Source organism: Ambystoma mexicanum, chromosome 11, assembly GCF_040938575.1.
Source record: "Ambystoma mexicanum isolate Mex_15411 chromosome 11, UKY_AmexF1_1, whole genome shotgun sequence".
Taxonomy (NCBI): Eukaryota; Metazoa; Chordata; class Amphibia; order Caudata; family Ambystomatidae; genus Ambystoma; species Ambystoma mexicanum.
In genome coordinates, this window is record NC_090934.1 from 1051236983 (window position 1) to 1051262380 (window position 25398).

Genomic DNA, 25398 nt, shown 5'->3' on the forward strand with positions numbered 1-25398 from the left:
AACAGATATTGATAATCACATAAATTCCATCAAAAATGTATAACTAGTAAAAAAGACCCTCATATTAGCTAAAAAATCTGAAACACTTCAACTAAGATTGATCCCTAATCACAAAACTTCACAAAAACCAACATTAACTCATTAGCAAGATCGTGCTAATGTTTTGCCCATTTTAGGGCTTTCTCCAGGTAGGGTTCTTTAACAATAATTCTTGAACAATATTTCATAATCAATTCCAATTACGATTCTCAACACTGTTTTGTTCCTGTACATATACTATCAAGCAAGTTTTAACATCCTAGTTACAAACATTTTTAAATGTTCTTCCCTATTCATTCATGTTCTTTAGAAATATATTCTGAAAAAAAGAGATATGGCAATAAGAGACATCCAACAGAGACCTGCCTGAACACATTTACCTAGTCCCTTTTTGCAAATTCATTCTTAAATTTCAAAAACTATATCCCATCACATTTGTCCATATCATATTACATTCCTGCATACGCATTGCTCCTATCCTCGAGCCTTGTTGGATTGCGGGTCCCACACCACTGGTCCACAACTCCAATAGCCACTCTCAAAAGATATTTCATTTTTATTTTCAGAACATTATTACCCCTTCTTCCCTTTTGATGCTAACTCAGCTGGTAAACCAAGTCGATGGTTGATTTTATTTACCCTTCTTATTTCACTAATTGTATTCGTAAATAACACGTGTATCCCAGCCAATCCACTGACATCCGGACAGTCAATTAAAGTCCTTTGACCACTGCTATATCAAAGATGGTGGCGATTACCACTTACTAAAGAAATGAAATACTACAGGTATAGAAACTCTAAATGAATAGCATTGTGGCAAATGAACACCATTAGATAATGATTCTTTGTTATATCACAGGTCAATGGACTTTAACTGTCGGATGTCAGTGGATTGACCGGGATACATGTGTTATTTACGAATACAAGTAGTGAGGTAAGAAGGGTAAATAATATCAACCATCGGCTTGGTTTACCAGCTGAGCTAGAATCAAAAGGGAATAAGTGGTAATAATGTTCCTAAAATAAAAACAAAATATGTTTTGACAGTGGCCATTGGAGTTGTGGACCAGTGGTGTGGGATCCGAATCCTAAGTAAACAACAAGGCTTGAGGATAGGAGCAATGCTTATGCAGGAATGTAATCTGATATGGACAAATGTGATGGGATATTTGAAATTTAAGAATGACTTTTCAAAAAGGGACTAGGTACATGTGTTCAGGCACGTCTCTGTTGGATGTCTCTTATAACTACTCATTGCCATATCTCTCTCTCTTTTTCAGAATATATTTCTAAAGAATATGAATAGGGCAGACAATTTAGAAGTGTGTGTAACTAGGATGTTACAACTTGCTTGATAGTGTATGTGTAGAAACAAAATAACAGTGTTTAGAATCGTAATTGGAATGGATTATGAATTATTGGTATAGAACTATTGTTAAAGAACCCTGCTTGGAGAAAGCCGTAAAACGGGCGAAACATTAGCACAAGCTTGCTAATGAGTTAATTTAGGTTTCTGTGAAGTTTTGTGATTAGAGATCTGTCTTTGGTGAAGTGTTTCAATTTTTTAAGCTAATAGTAGGGTCTTTTTTACTAGTGATTAATTTCATATGGAATTTATGTGATTATTATCAATATCTGTTGAAACAACAGTTTTTGAGAGTGCTGTAGATTTGTGCGGAGACAATCATATAAAACCTTTTTTTGAACCACAGCGCGTGATCTGGATTTCATTTTTTAGCTCTTAATAGTGGTTGCTTTTTTGTGTTACAACCACCAGACGACCCATGCAGCAGAGGTGTCCTATTAGAAGTAGCTAGAGCTCATATTGAAACAAAACAAATTAGAATTGTACTCCGCATTAGGGGAGCACTGCATCATGTTACTAAACACTTATGGTAGTTTCTCAATCATATTTACAGAAGATGTTAGTGAAATGTTTATTACAAACAAACACAGTAAAAAATATAGAAAATTAAATGCCACAAATTTGCATTGCACCTCAGCATTCCATAATAATGCCTTACAAAGAGTACTTATTGACCAAAACTCAAATCCTAAAATAAAACTTAAAATCTGGGAGGGGGGGTGCCATTAAAAGAACTGCAAAAAATAAAAAACAATATATATTTTTTTAATGCATATGTCTAAAATGTGATAAATACATAATCTCTTTCTAAAAATGAAGCAGAATTTTCTTTACAGTTATCTGTAGACACAGACAGCAACAGTAACTCATTCTAGAGTTTATTTTAATGCATTTAGGTCACAAAAGCTTAGAAGTGGCATGCATCTTTTCATGTACTGAGCTACCATGGTTGACAATCAATGCAAATTTATTTTGGATTAAATACACATTAAAATAATGTAACACACAGTTGTTTACATATAAGAAATTACACCTTTAATCCAGAACATATGATCACTGAGCTGGCTGTAATGTATAAACAAAGAACTATATAATCAAACTTAACTAAAATTAGTTTATTATATAATAATATCCCTCTCATAAGGAGGCAAGTCAATTAAAAGTGCATGTTAATTAGGCTCAATGAAGTACATGTAAACTTTTAGAACATTGAAATGATAAAATCTGTATAAAACCCCACCTGGCATGCCATTACAGCCATTACATTTAGTTCTCCTTGACCATGTTCTCCTCATTTAGCTTGCAAAGGTGAAAATCACCCTCACCTCTGTTGAATTCAGTAGATCATCAACACAGGTCGAAAGTGCCTTAGACCACTTTCTGTTAGAATTCCTAATACAAGAGGTTTCCTAATATTTGCATATCCATTGCAGAATAAGACAACATTGGACCCCAGAGATAACTTTTATTAATTTCCTCTATGTGATCCTTCACCCATTTATATGCCACTGCCTTCAAAGGAAAGATGTTAAGCCTGGCCTTGCTAAGAAACATCCTCTGTTGATTGTTGGTCACTAGCGAAAGATACAGCGCTGGCCCCTCAGTGCTGTGTGGTGTATTGTTTGGCAAGTGGCAGGACACACACTGCAAAATGTCACTACCCTTTCGCTTTAGGCACGGACAATCTCAGGACCCAATAATACATTTCTTCACCAAGGTACCAGTGAAAAGCCTGTAGTGCATTTCTAATTATGTAACAACCACGCAAAATAAGCATAGTGTTTTAGCACTCAACTTCTGCACCCATTTGTATGTGATCTCCTACTAACGTTCACTTTAAATAAAACAAAATAATTATGGAATTACTCACCGTCGCTGAATTTGCCTAGCGAAATTGTTACTTGAAGCGGAGCATGGGAATTGTACAGCCTCACTGTGCAGAGTGGCATTCCTAAAGAGGTCACAAAAGTTCTCAAAAAGTTCAAGCAACTCATCAGATGTGTTTTCAAACACAGCAATAACCTCTGTTGTCACCATGTTGTACACAACGAAGAAGGACGGCTACAAAAGAAAACAAAAATCATGAGTTATTTCCCCTTGAGGACAAGTTGGCCAATGCAAAAAAATGGCATTCATGCCAACTGGTAAAATACAAAATCGTAACCAAGACGGTCACTACGTTTTTCAAGGTTCGGATTTGAAAGATAGAGCTCCGAGCTATCATAAAATACCCTCTAAATACTGTCTAGAGTTGAACTTGATCCTCAGTTGCAAACATACAGCTTACACAAGGAAAAATCATTTCAACTTGGTTACATTAAATAGTTTGATAAAAGGAAAGCAGGCATTCAATACAGTTTCTTATTCTAAAAGTTCACTATTGCATTTCAAACCACATATCAAATTATTAGCTGGCAACTGTCTTTTTTTGCCAGAGGCATATTTAAAGAAAGACAAATGTTATAGGACCACCTAGTTAGTGCCATTTTTACTGTTAACTGCATTGCAAGGTGAGCAGCTTCAGTATCTATGCCTAGAGCCTCTCGCATAAGGTTTTCCAAATTTCCTTGCCTTTTTGTCTTTGTAAATTCTCTGCTCGATTGAATCCCATTTATGCACCTTTCTTCTCAAACTGTATGTTCATGTGTCTCCAAAACCTCTACCGTCTTACTGTGATCGCCAAACTTGCCAGCGTACTTCTCACTGAAGAAGTATGCTTGCAAGGTTTAGGCAGCTAACACAATTTCTGCTGGACCCAAAATCTTTACACTCGGCACACTGCAGATACGAAGATATGGTGTTCGCTGACACGTGGACACTGAAATCACCTAGCCAAGTTCTCTGTGTTTCCATACCAACAACAAAAAATGAAAAGGTGAAAATGACCTGAACCCCATACACTGGTATGCCACATAAATGCAAAGGGAATTCTAATAACATTAGTACGAACGTTTTGGTACGCACTTTGCATTCTGACTACACTACTCAATATAAATGAAAATCTAAATTGTGTTTGAACTTTCCCATTCAATTTTGCATAATCCTTGTCTGCATACCATGTATTGAAGTGGGGTAGGGTGAGTCTGAGTCATGTTCTAACCCATTATTTGCTCAGTCAAGGGAAGAAACATTAGAGCATTAACTGCAAAACGGGTGGCCTAAAAGAGTCCATTTGCAGAACTGCAACACACAATTTTGGCCTTGAACCAGTGTTCCTGACTTAAGAGTGCAATTATCTAATAATAAGTATGGGGATGTGCTTTTGTTGTACCCTGTGAGGGAAAGGTTCGCTATCAACAGTTCATTTACTAAGATACACTGCATAACTCAGCAAATCCCTTAAGAATAGGGTTATGTGAAAAATGTTAGCAGCAGACTCTGGTTTGGGATGATTTTAAATAGTCAATATATTCAAAAATACCACTTTATTGTATTGCACTTACACGATTGACTAGTAACACAAACCTGGAGTACTGCAACAATCGGAACCGAAGGTACAAGTTTTGGGGAAAACAGCTGCAAAATAACCAACTTTCATCTTCTTGGGATCACAGGACCCCTTTTGCCAAGCAACAAATGAATGCCCAGAATCCTCATCTAAACTAAGATGATTAGGAATACCAGAAAAGCTTCTTCTGAGATGGGAAACTGTACCATCTTAGGCCATTTACATCATTGTTGTTTCCTGGTTCCAGTATTTCTGCTGAAGTGGACATCTTGTTAGGTCCCACGCCTCTCTGAAGGGTTGAGGATTGCACCAAAGCAACGTGCAAGTCATCTAAGACAAACTATTGGGCAGGGTTGTGAATGTGCAGACCCCCCTAACTCCCACCCTAGTAGTTATAACAAACAGAGTATGTCATGGTGGGATGCGATCAGATGTTGATGACAATAACGGGAACTGTATCACATTTCTATTAATAGAAAACGGTATACTGTTTTGCAGATAGTAATTACTTCATGGTAATTAACCACAAGTAATTACCTCGACAATTCATTGACAAATGTAGGTATTTGTGGGTAGGTGGTCAAAAAGGGGTGGGGAGGATTTGGGGTGAGGGCAGTAATGAAGGAGAAGGTGGGCATGGGGGGGGGCCTACCATGCCGCAAAATGTAATAAAAAAAAATAGAAAAAAGAAAACAATTACAAAGTAATTACTTTGTGGTAAAGTACCACAGAGTAATTTCTGTTGGCCAAGTGACATGCAACCTATAAAACGTTCTTTACCCATCAAATAGAAAAAAGACTGATTTAGAAAGACCGGTCTATGACCGCGCTGAGCGGTCTTTCTAAATCTAACTGTCATGCCCCTGCTGCACACGAGTGCGCGCAGGGGTTGACTGGTGCGGCCCGAAGAGGGAAGACGTGGGCACAAGGTAAGTGTATTTAGGGTGTGTCTGTATGTGTCTGTGTGTATGGATGTGTGTTTGCGAGAATATGTTGGAGTGGAGGAATGTGTTGGGCTGGGAGGGGTGTGGGGTGATGAAAGGGTGGTTTTGGGGATAAACCCCTCCTATTTTCAATAAATCCAGAAGGAGAGAGTGGGGGGGGGGATCGTCTTCCCGGGAGGTGGGGGGTGATCAGAATCTCATATTTCCACATTTTAAAGGCCAGCCAAAATCGGCAAAAAAAACAACAAAAAAAGCTATTTTTTGTGTTTGGCCTTTAAAATGCATAAATATCACATATAACCCTTCACCACGCCCACATGTCACTAGCCTCGGTGTTTCCCATTCAGTTTGCTGAAGGTAAAGTTTGTGTGTGATAATAAGAACTAGACAAGTGCGCCCCAGAAGCCAATGAGCTCTGGACTTTGACAAGCATGGGTTTGCTGGGTGAAGGCCATCGGCCTGCCATGATGTGGATTTTACCAGTTTAAACTAGAAAAGACGATGAACTCCACGTAGGGGACATGATGCGAGTTATGGGGTGGGGGACCTTAGCCCCTCATCTAAGGAGGATGAAAACAGAAGGCTCAAACTCATCATCATGACTCGGAACTCGATGGCCACGTGATACTGGAGAGCCATGGAAATAGAGGATGGACACTTGTGACAATACAGTGAGCTATATTTGTTATACATTAGGCGGATACTGCAAGCCAGAAGGGGTCAATTACCTTAAGTGCTATAAGGGGAGCAGAGCTGGGGCGGTGGAGGAGGTTGGTTGGGTTTCGGAGTGAGGATGGGACCAGATCTGATTTCTTGCAAGAAACATCTACCAATAGACTTTGTCCTGTTCATCTGCTGAGAATTAAACTGCTGTTTTGTGTTGACACATTGGGCCTCATTACGACCCAGGCGTAAGGAGTTAACGGCACCGTAAAAGGTGTTGGCGCCTTTAAACCCTTACCGCCTAATTACGAGGTCCCTTTGCGGGTCCCGACCTTAACGTCTGGTTTTACCAGTAATTACCTCGAAAGGGACTTTCGAGGTAATTACGGTACCGCAATTTGCGGTACCGTAATTACCGCCTTCCCTATTCCCATTGAGCCCTATGGGGGCAAAAATGGGAATGGGGAAGGGCCAATGATGAATGGGGAATTACCGCCCCACCAACCTTGGAATGGGGCGGTAATTCCGCCATTCACCATGGCGGAGTTGGTAAAATACCGGCGTCAACCATGGCGCTAATAGCACCATGGTTAACCCCAGGGTCGTAATGAGGCCCATTAACAGTTCTCGTGGTCTACCAGCTTGAAACAGTGACTAGGAAGGATCAGTTGGCATATCAGCCTTCCTTGCAGCAGCTGGTTGAGCCATCATCCAATACTCAATCATCCATCGGAAGTTTTGACTGTGCAGCCTGCCCAGTCTCCTATGGTACCATCACATCCTTCCTTCAGTTCGACAGACCTCGTTAAATGCCAGTTACCTCCCGAGAGCCACTGGGCTGAGCAGCCAGGTGGCCGCTTCCCTCCAGCACGTTGGGGTGACTTTCTCCATGAGGGTCACTTAGTTTGCCGAAACTCTGTTCGGGATGATTGTCTATTAGCACCATGATGTCCATACCCATCCAATCACAGAACAAGGAATGAAGGCTAAAACTAACAATCTAAGCCTGTGTTTTGTAGGCTGGCAACGCACAAGATGAAATCAGTTAGAGGCTGCAGCACAACTGAAAGAAAAACACCTTTCAAATACAATGAAATGGGGCTTCTACAGCCATGAACAATATGGTATTTACCTGCGGGTCAGCTACTACTTCCGAACCCCAAAGGACATTTTCCTAGACAGAACCTTAAAATGTCCCAGACTAGCAGCAGGCCCTATCGATCTTCCTGTGGAAATAACACAGCCAAGATCCAAGAACATCACATCACCATGTGAAAACGAAAGCATTGCTATTTCTTTCAATAGCTCGATTCCTCCTCTCTCAAGGACTAGTGTAAGGAGAGTCACCAGACCGATAACTTAAGTCTCCAGTAGATTGCCCATTAATACAAAAACAAAAAGAGATTGTACATACTATGACACATAATGCTGAAGGAGGCCCCAACATGGCACCAGATCTTTATTCGGGTAAGCTCACTTACATATCACAAACATTTTCAGGAAACAAAAATAGTAACTTCGATTGCAACGTCATGAGGTTGAGACATACGCTACCCTTCCCGACGCCAACTAGAAAACATAACATTTTACTGTATTAAACCATACGGCTACACATAATTTCCCCTGACCCCACCCCTCTCCTGACAGGTCTAATCAATATATCTCATCACATCCACACTATCCTGATTACCTCCTTAACCTCCTCCTCTGGTATCATATCAAACTGTTTTAGTCTTTTAGGGATGTATAATCGGTTTGGCCTTTTAAGGGCATAGTATAAGAAGGGTGAACAAGTTTTTCTGAATCGTTTTGTGTCTCCATGTAATACTACTGTTATCTTATCCATATTGAGGGTCTCCCGGACTGATAATACAACTGTATATCTGAGGGAGCTACTTGCTTTCGCCAGACCTTGCAATGCAACGTTTGGCACATAGCATCTGATTGGCACATAGTATGCCTGGCCTCCCCATGAGTTGGGAGCAATGAGGTTGAATAAGTATAATAAAATGAAATAAACTCCACCTGAAATCTGGGTCTAAGGACAAAATATATATTCTTTTTAATTTCAGTATACACTTGTAGGATCTAAAACAACCATAGAAACTATATTTGTCCAACCGGTTCGGCCCACACCTTTCATAACCACCTTTCATACACTTTCATACCATCTCATATTCCCATGTTATCCACATTTTGATAGTACATATCACCAGTGTACTACACACTAATAGTTTTGTTCACAACAAATGTTGATTTTGGCCCTATATTTTCTTTTGCAATTAGGTGCACTTTCCTCAGGCCACCTTTCTATACTGGTGGCCCCTGTCTACATATGTTTCGGTCCTCCGGTGGCACAATTATTGCCCCTAGTTATCCGGACCTTCTTCAGGACAAAATGGAATATACAGAACAGTAGTGAAATCTTTCTGTTTTTGCCAAACCGTAGGTGATAGGTGTTTTTCACAGGTTATATAGTTCTCGGTCACCTAAAAGCAATTAAACAAACAAACTGATTACCAACCAACCTCTATTTCTTGTTTATGGCATATACACATTTATGCAGCACAACCGTAGCTCAATCTGTTGTGTACTTTCACACTCAACTCCGGCTATTATTTGCAGGGGGCTTGTGTGTGTCGAGCAAAACTGTCCCTCTGGTTCTCACAGACCCTGTAGTGGTCTTGGAACCACATGAGACCTTCACAGTAGGATCTCAGAAACGACTTACAAAAACATGCCTGGACAAAAAGCCTCTTTTTGCCTTCAAAAGGAACTGTATTTTGCGACAAAAGCTGGTAGATACCTACCTGGAGACACATCATGATAAGCCTTCAGTACTGAACCAATGGGGGCTCCCCCCTGTGACAGGCCACTCTAAGTGTGGCCTTTGTGCAGCATGTCCCGATACAGAAACACAGATATTTTTGAATATGTAAGAATTAAATGGACCCTAAGGGACCACACTAACTGTCTCACTAAAAAAGCAGTGTATCTCATACTATGCCCATGTGACTCGATTTACGTCGGCAAGACAATGCACCAGATGCGCATGAGGTTTTCCAAACACAGGTCATGTGTAAGAAATCAGGGGAAGGACAAACCATTCGTTGAGCACTCTGTATAGCTATCATATTAAAAAAAAAAAAACAGGTTGTGCTGGCCTAGACAGATCCATACATAAGCCATAAAACTTGATCTGGCTATCTTTCACACATCACCAATCCTCAACTGCGATGACCCAGAAACCCTCCAACATAAGGTCTGGTTTGACTTAAAACTACATTTTGCATGCAGAGGACAAGAATGACTCCAAAACCTGCACTCAATGCTTTCAAAATGACAAGGCAATAAAACAAATTGAATTCAATATACAACAATAGCTTTTAAAGAATATATCAAAAACCACTCCTCCCACATGAGCATTGCATGATGTACAAGGAAATTCTTCATACCCATTCTATTCCCTTTAATTGTACCTCTCCAAATTAAACAAAAAACCAAGGTGCATTAGGTGTTATCCTGTAAAACATACAAATGCCAAATACCAACATTAATAAGAATGTGGGAGCTCCTGAGAACGAACGTGGTTCAAATAGTCTGATCTATGGAATTTCTTCCACTCAGAGGAGTCTCGACAACCACATGTTATTAAAGAAAGCAAACTCTACAATTTTGTACACATTTAAAACCATTGGAAAAAATATTTGTGGTGTACTGATGAAAACCATTTAAAAAAAGCCAAACTGTCAAATGTTTACACAAACCTCTATTCGTGGAACTGAATTACAGTTCTTGGCAAATGCTGGGCTACAAACTTGTAAAATAATGACAGTAACAGAACCGCAATCTGAGGCATCCGGTAAAAGTTACTGGTAACCCATCGCTGTCGAACTTTGCAAGTTCTGTACCATCTTAACGTACATTGGCACTACCTACTCAACTCTCCCATCAATACCATTAATTATCATCCACTCATTATCTCCATCAACTTTCCCTACATGTACGCACATTTCTTCATCATCCTATCCGTCTCTTCCCATTCCTAATTTTCCCCACTTTTCTAAATGTTCAATCTCACTCTATGACAATATACAACTTAATAGCAAATACAAAGAACATTTCTCTTCATACCCTCAATAATATACCTCTTTTCCTATACACTCTTTCCCAGATAGATATATTTCCCAAAGGTTCCAACCTTCAACCTGACAGACACACACACACACACACACACACACACACACACCTTGCATAATATCATTTTTTACTGCTGTAAAATTTAGGATTTTCAAACTTCAAAAACACATACCTAAAAGATTAACCAATCCATGCCTTTCTCTTGCCTACTACTTTGGAATGAATAGTGCATTTTCTTTCATCATAGTAACAAAAGAAAGTGACGTCCCTCAAATGTGAGCCATCTATACATACGTTTATACATTGCCTTGACTAACCCAAACAGGCAAGATACACCTGCTCCTGAATTCAACTTTTTCAGGTACATACATACTCCCTATTTAAACCCTCCTACCCTCACCCAATATGGCCATCTACCAGCGGTTTTCCACTTTTGAAAGCAGCACTGTAGTAAATCTAATGCCACCATTTTGTTTTTTTCACCCTGCTTCCCATAGCCTCAGTGCTCTGGTCTGCCCCTGCAGAATGATTTCCCACTGCTGCTGCCGCCCAGCACGTACTGATATTTCACCCTCCTCTTCAATACCACAACGCTGAAGTCTCCCATATGCTGTTCTGCCGCAGTCATCCGACTGCTACCAATGCTCCAGAGTAAGCGATTGGGTTTCTTCAAGTAGCAGCCATTAGGCTTAATTATGGCATATGTGATTATGTGATAACCCCTGCTAATAGCCACAATCCCACATTCTGGGTGCTGGTACAGCCCTTGGCACACATGATTATGGCTTTACAAGGCTCCTTTACAATCTTCCACGCCAGAGCACTGAGGTCCTTTTTCCACCCTCCTTGCCCACCCTCATCGACCCTGTCTGGGAGGTAGCATATGATCCCAGGCCTTGTCCAGGCTTCACTTTCCCCCCAGCTGCCAGTAACCTTCCAAGTCTGGTCCATGTTTATCTGTCTGCGTGGATCTCTGGCAGAAGAATCGTCACTATAACACAGGAACCACTGTCTGAAGCAGCAGCTAGGTGGCCTTCTTGGATGTGCTCAGTCTCCTAATTGGCATTGGATTGGATTCTGCTCACAACTGCCATTATTTTTCCAGATCATCTCCATGTGAAATTCATTGATTTTAACGTTTCACTCTATATCTATCAGTCTGGATGGCAGCCTCAATAATGTATGACTTAATCTATGTCTGCTATTTATTTTACACAGTAAGCACTTGCTATGAATCTACAAGTCACTACCTAAAGCCAATAGTCTGAACTAGAGCTTCAACTGAAGATCTGCTGGTTTCTCCACCAAATCATCTGCATATTTAAGTAACTTTGGGTCTCACCCTAAATTACTAGGGGAATCCAGACGTGGAGCCTTTGCTCACTATTCTTAGAGAGTCACAGCTTCACCCTACTGATGCCGCTCAACCAGACCGAAACACGTCTGGGGTTGCTGTTGGTACTCTTGTTCAGAAAAAAAAATTGCCTAGCTTTTCGGTGCTGGACTGCCCCAGGGCAGGACAACGACTGATATGTTTAGGATATTTTTTCTCTGTGAAAGATAGTGAGCTAAAGACTGTGGGTAAGTCTCTCGTAACCAGGGCTAATGTCTGGCAGAGGGACACCCAGGACCCCCCTTGTTCATCTGCAAGTCATTACCTGAGCTGCTCTGATCTGATCAATCTGAAATGCTTCTTCCTCCGAAGCACTACACAGTTAAGCAGTTGCTCAGCATGGACCATGGCTTAATCTGCCCCTAACATTCTGATTGTCTATAGGTCACTGATAGCATTTCCTTTTTCCTCAATCTCTGCACTCTTGTCTTCATCACTGTACTGCTTTACTCCTATTTTAATAAGGCCAACTCAATACAACTTCATCCTGCTAACATTCAGATCACTCCCTCAAACTACAATAAACTCCCCAATTCGATTAACTAGATACCCACTCAACCATTAAGCAATCAACATGCTCAAACCAGATTGCCTCCTAAAACTTCCACTACCCTTCACTATCCGATCATAAAAATTCCAGCTTTGCGCAAGTGTGCGTTATGTCAATTATCCTTCACTTAAATGTGGTAGCTTTAACGCCAGATCCTCCCGTCATCATGTTAATGACCTACCCATTATCACCCAAGATTCTTTTTACAAATACTGATGATACTGGGAACCTAGTTCACAGACGTTTCACCTCCATGCTTCCCCATCGCACCCCAAAATCCATCTCCCTCTTATGCCAGAAAAGACAAGAAAGAAGAGGCAGCATTTTAGCAATGGTCTACAAATCCAACCTACAGTTTTCTGCCTGGACTGAGAACCATATTTCAAATTGCTGGGCATCGAACAGCCAATTAATCCTTGACTCGACTCCCAGCTCCTCAGAGGCCATCACCCACTTAGTACCTATTGGATTTTTATAGACTCCTTTTCCAACATTCTCACCGAGATGTCCTGATCTCGGACAATCTCCCGATAGCTGGCTAATTCAAAATTTGTTTGAAGAATACCACTATCTCTGCAACCAAGAAGTCTGACATATGAAACAGCACCAATCTTAAGATCTTATCCAGGAATCATTCACATAAACAAAGTCACTATCTGATTACCACCTTTCAAAACTGGTTGAACGAATCACTCAAATACCAAAGTTAAAAAAAGCTTAAAAAGAACTGTTGGAACATGGAAATTGTTTGGTAGAAACAAGAGCCATCCACAAAAAAAGCACTGGCTGATGCTTGCATGACATTCCATAAAGCCATATTTGCTGAAAAAAAGAAATGTCACTCCTAAAAATAAGCAAAGCAATCGGAAACATTATTTTAATCAATCAAACTTTATTTCAGACTAATATTAAATCCATAAAAGTTAATCAGCATAAACAAGATAAGTTAAAATAAGCAGTAGCTATGTATAATTTTGTTTACTAAATATTTGATAAAATAATACTTTTTCAATCACTTGCTGAAGTCAGATATCATTCCAGGTGATTTATACATCTCCTATGTATAGTAAGAACTTAGGATAAGAAACCTCTGTGGTAAGTCAGACATAGATGGACACAGAGACACATTTTCAACGAGTAAGTTTATGTTAAAAGGAAATAAATGCCCATCCCATACCTACGTCGAATGATGGTGGTTACCTATTCTCAAAGCATTAAATGGCACTTGTTAAGATGTCTTATAAATAACATGAATCCTCTGCCCGAAATCTGTTCTGTCCTATTGCCTGCTCCTACCAACACCAACACAGAAAAAGTATTCTACTCCCCTCCTGGCTTGGGGTGGCCGACGCTTGAACCCCACCCTCTGGTATTTTCAGTTCTTTCCCCTTCTTGGCTCAGACCTCAGCTTGTGCATACAGTTCAAAATAAGTTAAAAAATAAATGTTTCTCACAACACTCCGTAGAAGGGGAATCTTGACCCCCTCTGCAAGATTCTTCTAAGCTCGCAAAGTTGTGTCATTAGTTGGAAAAGGTGGTCCTGTAATTGGTCACTCAGGTGTTGAACCTCTAGGGTCTTTCTTGCGCCTCACTCCAGAGTATCTCACTCTGTATTGTCTCTCTATTCCCCCCTACTGGTGCTATCTAATATGTTGTAGGCATGATACAAGGTCTTCATCTACTTCAGAGCTCCTAGCTCCCTTAGTCTCTCGTGGACTGTTCAGCTTCGATGGCCATGTGCGTTTTGCAAATCTCTCACTCCCTCCAGGGGTCCGGTTTTTATCAACCTCCATAGACCAGTTAGCCTTGTTGGAAGTGTGCCTGATGCAATGTTCTTAGCCCTTCTAGGAGTCCTGGGTCGCTTACCCTTCGTGGGTTATTCAGCCTAGTTGGCCACGTGTCTTCTGCACTGGTCTTATCCCCTCCAGGGTATCTCACTCTTACAGCCTCTTGAGCGCTGCTCAGCCTCATTGCCGTGTGTCTGAGGCAATGTTCTCACCCCCTCCGGGGCCCTGGGTCTCTCAGCCTCTCTTGGGCTATTTGGCTTTGTTGGCTTGTTGGATGTGTGTTTCATGCATTGTCCTCAACCCCTTGTGAAGTACTTCAGAGTTCCACCACTCTTTTACCCTTTATCCTTCGTGGCCATATGCCTTTGTTTTGGCGGCTTTGTTTGCTGAAGGAGGCGGGGTCTCTGGTGGCTGCAGAGCCAGACCTTCGAGGTTGGCTCTCTTGCAGCGAGTCCTTGCTTAGGCGTCTTGGCTCAGAAGCACGAGTGCATGGTGTCCCTGGTTTCGGTCTCCAGCTTCAGGGGACCTCGGGTCATTGGCCACTCTTCCCTCCTTGGCTCAGCAGCGTTCTGCAGGCTATGGGATTCCTCCTCCCACCACACATCTGACAGGTCCTGCCTCCATGGACAACGCTTCCACTGTCCGCGGGCGACCTACGTGAAGGAGTAAGCCTAAGCCATTAGGCTCACTCCTCCACGTTGGTACGACAGCACAACCTTTTAGGTTCTCATGTGGAACAAGAAAGGAGACAGAATTGGTTCCGAGTCTCCAACAGAGGTATTCCGAATGGGGTCACCGGCCAAATCATTCCCATTTAAATGGTTCTCTACCTTATAACATGATTAAATTTGCATGCAACCCATAAACAGGAATTCTGCATAATGGGGCGGTGTAGACATAGGCTGACTTGGATCTTTGTTGTTCCCGAAGGGTGGGGGGTGACCCCCAGTGAGATTAAACGTGTCTTGTCCCCTCAGGAGTATCTTGATTAGCAGGTTACCTCCCTACTCCCAAAGAAGGTATCTTCCCCTTAAAGAGAAGGGACAGATTCCCTGGTGTTGCCACATATCTCTTCCGTTTCACTGCAGCTCCCCTCTACCAGAACTGCCACCTGGGTAAAACCCCTTTTCTCCCAAACCCATGAGGGTTCACCTGTTTTCTCAGGGAAGTCCTTGCAGGATGATAAAGGGGAGTACTTTCCCTAAGTTTTTTTCTCCTGGGCCTTGCTGCTGGAGGTTAGGAAATGATAGTAAGTCTGTCACTACAATTACCTCTGCGGTTGGATCTCCCCTGACCTCTACATTGAGGATGGCCTTGGGGTATACTTCTGCATCGCCATGGATGTCGGTTATTGTTACAGCCCCATGTCTAGATTGCCTTGAAAAAACAGGTTCAAACGGATAGTAGTCTGTCAGCTGTCAGCTGCCAGAGTCAATAAGGGCTTTAGCCCAGATCTTATTTACTCGGACTGGTTCCAGAGCCTGGTAGGGGTGGGTGATCCAACAGAAACCATCAGATTCCTCTGTGGTTTCCTCCCTGGTTTCTTCACCTTCTTGACTACTGTGGTGCACCAGAAGAAGGACTTGGCGCATGGTAGACATGATGAAGCTTTTCATTTAAATAAGAGAAAATGCCTATCTTGCCCTATTACTATAGGGAATAGTCCCTGCCTAACAGACCTAAATAAGCTTGTCTGTCAGTAAGATACCAAAATGAAATGTACACAGTCCAAAACCTTCCATCAAACATGCCCCATCACTAAAAGTAAAAATTAAAAACTGGCAGAATGCATTCTCTTTGGCACATTCCCTTTTGGCCTCCTGGGTTGTGAGGCCCTTAATCCAGGATTTTCTCCACAAGAAATGTTTGTTACCTTTATGTTTTCAAAATCAGTCAATAAGTAATATTAGTCCGAACTCTCACAAGGCTTTGCATGAGATAGATCTTAGTACACATTCCTGTTACTAGTTCTGGGTATTTGCCAGACTTCTTGAGGATCTTATGGTCTGTCTTACTAACCCTTCTGAATATAGTTTTGAATGACTCTTCCTCTTGTTTTCAGTTCTGTGCTGTCCTTGTACTGAGGTCTGCCTCTGTTAGGACTTGGTTTCTCTTGCTACTCCTTTTCCCTTTAGTGATTCCACCACTCCTGGTGATTTTACACTGGTTTACCCACTCTTGTTCTCTTCTAATGCTGGGCTTTGTACTTAAACTTAATATCTAATGGCTTCCAAAGCCTTTTCCTAGTATATTCCAATGTTCTGAGAACTGTAACACTTGGCACTTGGTTCCTCCCAGTACACACACTCGTGGTTTCTCAGGGTTTCACATTCATTCTTGCATTTTATTGCATATTTAGCTTGTAGTCTCCGTCACCTCCACATCTCTCGTTCTGTTGTGGTATCTTCATTCCCTGAGTTTAGACTCCTGGGGTCTGGCGTCAAGAGTAGAGGATTTAGTCTGGTTCTGTTGCCGCCTTCCTGACTCCGCCTGAGAGTCGCTCCAAGCGACTTGTCAACTCAGGCTGTTTGTCTTCGCTAGACCAGTGGGAGATTTTGTTCTCCCCATTACTGTTGGTTTCTGTGTCGTTCGTCGGGCCCCAGGCCCACCACCCATCTTCCGTTGTCACACCACCACAATGGACGATCTCCTGGACTCATCATGCAGGCAGATTCACTGCCTGCTTGCAACAACAGTCTTATGGCGTTCTCGGCTGGCGTTCCTCTCCTTCGCTGACAACCGCTGACTCTGCAGTTCCTCACTGCTCTGCCCCTTGAAGGTGTAACTACGTCAGAGGGCTTACCCAGCGCATGGCTCTCTTCTCCATCTCGATTGACTCGTCTCACTTACATATACTTAAATATAAAAGAAGACGTTTAACTTGGTATAGAAGATAATTCTAACGCTCACCTTGTTGGTCTACGGGGGCGCCTCTCGAATAGCTGGGATGCTCTCGGGAACCCTTCGCCTGTCCTGGAATCTGGATAATCGAGGGGCAATTCTAGAAGATAGGAGGGGGAGATAAGCTTTGGTTCTTTTCTTGCAACCCACCACCCGAGTTCCCCTTGTAGTTCCCCAGAGAATGTCTCTCACATGTTTTTCTTTAAAAGTGCGCTCTCTGTCCTGCCGTGGTGGGCAGGGGCGCGTCGAAAGGTGGCACCGTTCGGCCAAGTTTCTTCACGGGCGAGGGCCGGAGTTCAGGCCAGCTGCAACTCCTTCTTTCAGGTAAGTCTTTCAGGCGAAAGCAATGTCTTTTAGATGCAAGCAAAGTCTTTAGTTGAATTTGCAATAAAGTCTTTCTCGCTTCTTGTTGCAGGTGGTGAGTACTGCGGTAGAAGCCGAAGAAGAATGCCAAGCAGCGCTGGGAGCATCCTAGCAAGAATTTAACCTGTGGTTTTGTTTTGTTCTGTAGGTCGCGACAACCAGGAGAAGAATGTTCCCCGGGAATCCGATGGGATGAAAGATGTCGAAGATGTTGGCCTTCCAGGCGACCAGTGGAGCTGGTAAGGACGGCAATGATTCTGGTCTTGGATGAGTTCGAAGCCGATGGATGCTGCAGAGCAGGTAAGGGTGGCGATGGTTCTTGCCTTGAATGAGTTTGAAGCCGATGGATGCTGCAGAGCAGGTAAGGATGGCTGGCGATGGTTCTTGCCTTGGATGAGTTTGAAGCCGATGGATGCTGCAGAACAGATAAGACACGGCAGGATCTGATGAGCGTCACGTTGCAAGGCAGAATAACGCGAAGCGCGTGCCCTTAGTCGGCGTGGTTTAAATAGCAAGGCGTATCCCAGGTGTCTTTGGGGCGGGCCCCACACTGAAGGCTAGACCGCAGAATGCAGTTCCCCAGTATTCCGCATAGGGGCGGCCATGCTTGTCCTCTGTCCATAGAAACCCCATCCCAGCAAGCGTCTCCTATGCCAACAGCGCCAGGACTGGCTCCAAGGCATCCGAGGGGACCCGAATAAGGTCCTTAGTGCCCCGTGAGCCCTTGGTGGGTATAAGGTCGTGACAGCACTCCCCCTAAGGCCCCTCTCAAGGTGGTTCTCCGGCCAGGTCCTGGCTTGGAGGGAAACGTCTGATGGAAACACCGGAGCAAGCGAGGGGCATGAACAAACTCACTCCGTTCCCACGTCCTATCCTGAGGTCCATATCCTTTCCAATCTACTAGGTAGTAGAGTCTAGGTAGTAGAGTCTCGATCTCACCCATTTGGAGTCCAGAATGTCTTTTACCTCGTACTCAGGTTCCCCCTGAATGACAATTTGCTTAGGAGGAGCAGTTACACGGGTCCCCGGCCTAAACGGTTTCAGGAGAGATACATGGAACACTGGGTGTATTCTCATATTGTCTGATGGTGTCATTTTCACAGCTGCTGGATTAACGATGGCCTCCACCGGGTACGGTCCCAAGAACCGGGGATGAAATGTCCGTGTTCCTTTAATTGGTACATGCTTGGAAGCAAGCCACACTAAATCTCCCACCTGGTAAGTAGGGGCTTCGGAGCGACGCTGGTCCGCGCATCTTTTCTGGCGTGCCTTAGCATGTCGTAGGTGCTCCCGAGCTTTCGCAAAGGCTTCAGTGATGGTGGTGTGCAGAGTCTCGACTTTCCAGGGTTGTAGGGATGTCAGGTTCAGAAGTGTGTCGGTGTTGTCCATAGATCGTAAAGAATGGCGATTGTCCTGTGCTGCTATGTAGCGAATTAGTATATGCGTACTCGGCGATCCATAGAAGTTCCTTCCTATCCACTTCACATTGGTGTAGCATGCAGCGTAAGTATTTTGTATTTGTATTTTATTGATTTATAAAGCGCCTTACGCCAAAGTGCTGCACAAAGAACAACATGATACATAAAACATGAACGATAAACTGTTAAAGCATAACAATATGAATCAATCAGACAACAAAACAATGGAAAGAGCAATTAACTGAAAGGGGAGGGGGGAAGGGAGAAGGGACAGGTTGGGGGTGGAGTGAAGGAAGAGGAGGGCAAGAGGGGGAAAGGGAGGGAGGAAAAGGGGGGTAAGGAGGGGAGGGAGAAAGTCAGGGAAAGAGAGAAGAAGGGGGAAGTAGGAGGGGGTAGAGGGTTCAAGGAGGAGGATGGAGAAGTAGAGATTTCAGGCCGTCGGTCTGTGGGTGGTGGCAAGTGGACAGCCGGATGTCTATCTGGGCCAAAGAGCAGCATTTCTTCCACAAGCTAGACACAAATTGGGACCCACGATCGGATATTAGGACTGACGGGAATCCGTGTAGGCGTAAAATATGTTCCAGGAAGACTTTGGCAAGGCCAGAAGCAGTCAGAAGACCCTTGAAGGGGAAGAAATCGGCCATTTTAGAGAATAAGTCCACAATCGCCAGGATGGTATTGAAGCCTTGACACGGAGGGAGGTTGGTGATAAAAATCGAGTGACAACGTGTTCCATGGGGCTGGAGGAATGTCCAACGGCTGAAGGAGCCCGGCAGGGCTTTGGTTGCTAGACTTGTTTTGGGCACAGACACCACATGAAGACACAAACTCGGTTACATCCTTGCGCCAAGTTGGCCACCAGTAGTTTCTTTGTATCTTAGCTAAGGTTTTGGCGATTCCTGAATGGCCCTCCATGAAGGAGTCATGGTGCTCAGAGATGACCTGTCCTTGTAATCCCTTCACTGGAACGAATAGCCGATGTCGGTAGTATGGCAGTTGATTCTTGACACTCTAGTGCTCTCCCCTAGAGGCCCACTCTTGTAGCTGCTCCTGGTTGAAGACCTGTTGAATTTCGTATAGTAGTTCACTCTGGGTCATGGTGGTAGTAATACCTAGTACTCTATTCTCCGATATGATGGCCACTGGGTCCGGCGGCATGTGTGCCATGTCATCTGTACCCATGCGGGAGAGAGCCTCAGCTTTGCCGTTTTTGACCCCAGGTCGGTACGTGATCACAAAGTCATATTCTGTCCCGTCTGATGCTTTCCGCCAACTCCCGTTCCTCCCCACTCTCCTCACCTGATTCCAAGTCCACCGGTTGCAGTAGCCTGTGAGAGAGATAGTCCTTCTCCTTTTTGTGTAGAACGCATCTGTCTCAAGAGGAAGCCACAGTAAGCGCTAAAGTGTAGCAAACCTGGGACCTCCTTCCCGCGATTAGACAGTAAAGAAGGGAAAAAGCCTGTTCAGGCAGAAAAAACCCTCCAATGAGAGAAGCAGCTTGAGATGGTCTGGAGCAAGCAGCTGAAGTGGCGGCCTTGAGGTAGGTAGCTGATGGGTGCAGGCGAAGCCGGATATCCAAAGTGGAGAAGTATATCGGAGAGAGGGAGAGCCACCGGAATGCAGAAACAGCGGAAATAAACTTCTCCGGAGCAACAGAGAACCGAAGCGGCTGGGAGAGAACGCAGCCGAAGGTAAGGCAAAGAAGGTGGATGCGGAGGGGCCGCGCACCGCAGGAGAAAACAAGCTGAGAGGAAAGGAGAGAGCGGGAAGGAGAGGCAAGGCAGCGATCGCTGGGAGAGAAGGAAAGAAATACCTCCCAGCGGCGCCATGTTGGAAAACCACTAGACCGTAGGGTGCGCTGAGGAGAAATCACGTAGCGGAACCTCCGCTCGCCCTTCCAGCACGTAGCTGCCAACGCGGATACAAACGCCAAACAGGACGGCGGATGACATATTCTGCAAAGAAAAGGGCCCAGCGTAGCTTCCGTGATGATTGAGCCTTCGCTCCTTTTAGGTACTGGAGATTCCTGTGGTCAGTTATTACATTGACGGTGTGCCTGACCTCCAAGCAGGTAGTGTCGCCAGGCCTTATAGGCTGCTTTGATGGCCAATAACTCCTTATCGGTGATGGCGTATTTGAGCTCCGCAGGCGTCAACTTCCGTGACCAAAAGGCCACTGAGTGCAATTGCCCTGTCAAAGGGTCTTTTTGGGACAAAACCGCTCCCATGGCCAGACTGGTTCGCATCGGTTTCCACAATTTAGGGAAGATCTGGACGCAGATGTCGCAAAATGGGGGCGGAGGTGAACCTGGTCTTGAGTTCTTGAAAGGCCTTTCCCGCTTCTTCAGTCCAATTAAATGTCTTGTTGCATTTTCTGAGCAATGAAGTAATTGGGTGCACAACTTGGGAAAAACCCGGGATAAAGCGGCGATAGAAATTTGCAAACCACAACATGCTTTGGACTCCCTTAATTGAAGTGGGGGCTGGCCAATTGAGGACTGCGTCCACCTAATGTGCATCTATTCGTATGCCTTGGGGGAAAGGACAAAACACAGGAATTCTACCTCTGTAACATGGAACAAGCACTTTTCCAGTTTTGCGCAGAGACGGTGTTCGCAAGGTTTAGCCAGGACCGCCCGCACATGCTCAATGTGTTCTTGTTCAGACGTTGAGTACACCAGAATGCCGTTGATGTATACAAGAGCACAGATGTCGATGAGTTCTTGGAGGACGTCGTTCATAAAGTACTGGAACGCAGGCGTTGCATAGGCCGAACGGCATTACTTGATACTCAAAGAGGCCGTATTTGGTACGGAAGGCCGTCTTTCACTCGTCCTCTTCTTTGATGTGCACCAGGTGGTACGCCCCTCTCAGGTCCAGTTTGGTGTAGATTTTGGCCTCCTTGAACTGGTCCAGTAACTCCGGAATCAAGGGTAGTGGATAGCGTTTTTTGATGGTCACCTGGTTTAATGCACGATAGTCTATGCACGTTCTTAAGTCGCCTTCCTTTTTTGGAACGAAGAATAACGGCACCGCGGCCGATGACTTTGACGGGCGGATGAACTAATTGGCCAGGTACTGCTTCAGGTACATCTTCAGGTGCTGATTTTCGGGCTCAGTGAGCGCGTAAATGCGTCCACATGGAATCTGGGCTCCTGGTAGCAGGTCGATTTGACAGTCGTAAGGTCTGTGGGGGGGCAACGTGTTGGCCTGCTCCTTCTGGAAAACGTCTTGGAAATCTTGGTAGTGAACTGGCAGGGTTGCGACCCCTCCGAGGGCATGAGCCAATCCCACCCGCACCGGGGAACTTGCAAGTTTTGTTTTCCGTCCTTTTGGGAATCAAGCATGCGTACAGCTGTGGGCAAAAACCAGTTTGCGCGCTCGCCAGTTGATTCGGGGGTTATGAGCAACCAGCCATGGCATTCCCAGGATCAGCCGGAACTGGGGAGCTTTGATCAGGTCAAATACTATAATTTCGCAATGCTTATCTTCGCACAGGAGGGTAAGTTCAGTGGTGCACTCTGACACAGGACCCGAAGCGATTTCGGTGCCATCAACTGTGATTACTGTTTCTGCGGTTGGCTTGGGGCACAGGACTAGGCCCATCTTTGCTGCAAGGTCTCAATCGATATAGTTCCCCACCGCTCCGCTGTCAAGGTAGGCTTCCAACGAATGCATCTCTGACGACTGTTGGTGTGGAATTAAAATCACTGGTAGTGCAAAATGAGACGTCTGAAGCTGGATTTCTTCGCTCGACAATTGGACCCCTGCAATTGCCGGGCTTGGTCGTTTCCCCCGATTCCTCTTCGGGGTTTTCCTTATCCGTGGCACCGACGGTTCGTCTGGGGGGCTTGACTGGGCATTCTTTTAAGAAATGGCCTGCTTTCCCACAATACAGGCACATTTGCATCTCTCTTCTTTTCTCCCTTTCGACTTTGGTTAACAGGGGCCTGACCCCTCCTATCTGCATGGGTTCACTGGTTCCGTCAGAGCCCCGTGGAGCATGATCCTTGGGACGTACGAATAAGGGGCGTGAATCCGATTTCCCTCGGTCACTCTTCCTATCTTGTAGTCGACGATCCAACTGGACTACCAAACCAATGAACTCGGCACAATCCCAGTGTGGGTCCACCACTTGGGCCAAGATGTCCTTTAACTCCCCACAAAGACCCCGGTGGAATAATGTAGTCCGTTTATCCTGAGGCCAATCTGCCTCAACCACCAGTCGATTGAACGTCGCAATGTAGGTCAGCAGGTCCTGGCTCCCTTGACGAAGAGACAAGAGTTTGTTATCTAGGGCCTGTCCATAGTGGGGTCAGGCGAAAAGTTTTTCCAGCTCCTGTTGAAATCCATCAAAGTCTTGAAGCAGAGGGTCATTTTGGCTAATAAATGGAACTGACCAATCAGCTGCCCTCCCGCTAAGGTACGATAAAACAAAAGCCAACATGCCTGATCCGTAGGGAAATCCCCAGGCCTGCACAGAAAGTGGAGGCAACATTGGTTCATGAAGGTGGTGTATCGCCGGGGATCTCCCGCAAACCGTTCCGGAGGAGCCAGTGGCACAGCCCGAGGGAGGTTAATCTGAACCGGATTGCTTGTGGTAGCCGAGGTGGATTGACCAACTCCAGGCAACGGGGCTTGTCCTGCTTGTGACTGAAGAAGTTGCCTCCCGAGGTCATCCGTCCTCTCCTTGGCAACAATCAATTCCCTTCGTAACGAGTTGGTTTCCTGCCATGCAGAATGAACCTCTGCGCGCAACTGCCCCAACAACTGGGCTAACTGGTCTATTTCTGAAGTTTCCACGGTAGACACCCAGGTGGATGATTTAGTTAGGGCTTTGCGTTCTGTAACGCTCACCTTGTTGGTCCACGGGGGGCGCCTTTCGAATAGCTGGGATGCTCTCCGGAACCCTTCGCCTGTCCTGGAATCTGGATAATCGAGGGGCAATTCTAGAAGATAGGAGGGGGAGATAAGCTTTGGTTCTTTCTTTGTAACCCACCTCCCGAGTTCCCCTTGCAGTTCCCCAGAGAATGTCTCTCACCTTGTTTTCTATAAAGGTGTGCTCTCCGTCCTGCCGCGCTGGGCAGGGGCGCGTCGAAAGGTGGCACCGTTCCGCCGAGTTTCTTCACTGGCGAGGGCCGGAGTTCAGGCCGGCTGCAACTCCTTTCAGGTAAGTCTTTCAGGCGAAAGCAATGTCTTTTAGATGCAAGCAAAGTCTTTAGTTGAATTTGCAATAATGTCTTTCTCGCTTCTTGTTGCAGGTGGTGAGTGTTGCGGTAGAAGCCGAAGCCTGGTTTGGACAGGCAAGAAGAATGCCAAGCGGCACTGGGAGCATCCTAGCAAGAAGCTAACCTGTGGTTTTGTTTTGTTCTGTAGGTCGCGACAACCAGGAGAAGAATGTTCCCCGGGAATCCAACGGGATGAAAAATGTCTTGAAGATGTTGGCCTTCAGGGCGACCGGTGGAGCTGGTAAGGATGGCGATGATTCTTGTCTTGGATGAGTTTGAAGCCGATAGATGCTGCAGAGCAGGTAAGGGTGGCAATGGTTCTTGTTGCCTTAGATGAGTTTGAAGCCGATGGATGCTGCAGAGCAGGTAAGGATGGCGATGGTTCTTGCCTTGGATGAGTTCGAAGCCGATGGATGCTGCAGAACAGGTAAGGCAGGGCAGGATCTGATGAGCGTCACGCTGCAAGGCAGAATAACGCGAAGCGCGTGCCCTTAGTCGGCGTGGTTTAAATAGCAAGGCGTATCCCAGGTGTCTTTGGGGCGGGCCCCACACTGAAGGCTAGACCGCAGAATGCAGTTCCCCAGTATTCCGGATGGGGGCGGCCATGCTTGTCCTCTGTCCATAGAAACCCCGTCCCAGCAAGCGCCTCCTATGCCAACAGCGCCAGGACTGGCTCCAAGGCATCCGAGGGGACCCGAATAAGGTCCTTAGGGCCCTGTGAGCCCTTGGTGGGGATAAGGTTGTGACAATAATACCATATAAGCAGATATTGTTGCTGGTATAAGGAGTACCTCATGGGAATGAGAGTCTCTGTCCCCTAGAGGGGAGTCACTCGCAGTGAGGTCCCCCTTGCCCATACTCTAAGGAGGTTCTTGCGGAGCAGGCTCACCACCCTCGCGTCAAAGGGGGTGACCCTCGATTAGTCATGCCTCCTAACCTATTTCCATGGATTCCTGGGGTAGGTTCTTTGGAAATGTACTGGCAAAACGGCCCTTTCTTCCACATAAGAAAAAGGTAAGGAGCACAGGAGGAATCAAATTTGCTCTACTACTTGCTTCGTCTGTTACCCGACAAGGATTTGGGAGGGGAAAGGCTACTGCTCTCCTAGTGACCGCTTCTTTCTGTTTTGGGGAATGGGGGTTGGGAACCTCCAGACCCT

At 44.9% G+C, this 25398-nt stretch overlaps 1 protein-coding gene across 2 annotated transcripts in view; it reads right to left on the reverse strand.

Annotated features, from left to right (window-relative positions):
* The window catches only part of DET1 (DET1 partner of COP1 E3 ubiquitin ligase), a 455614-nt gene that overhangs the window by 161366 nt on the left and 268850 nt on the right, over positions 1-25398 (reverse strand). For both annotated transcript variants that reach the window (XM_069624291.1, XM_069624292.1), the window contains one exon: positions 3276-3466. In XM_069624291.1, coding sequence (XP_069480392.1) covers positions 3276-3466 — 191 coding nt within the window. The remainder of the gene's footprint in view (positions 1-3275; positions 3467-25398) is intronic.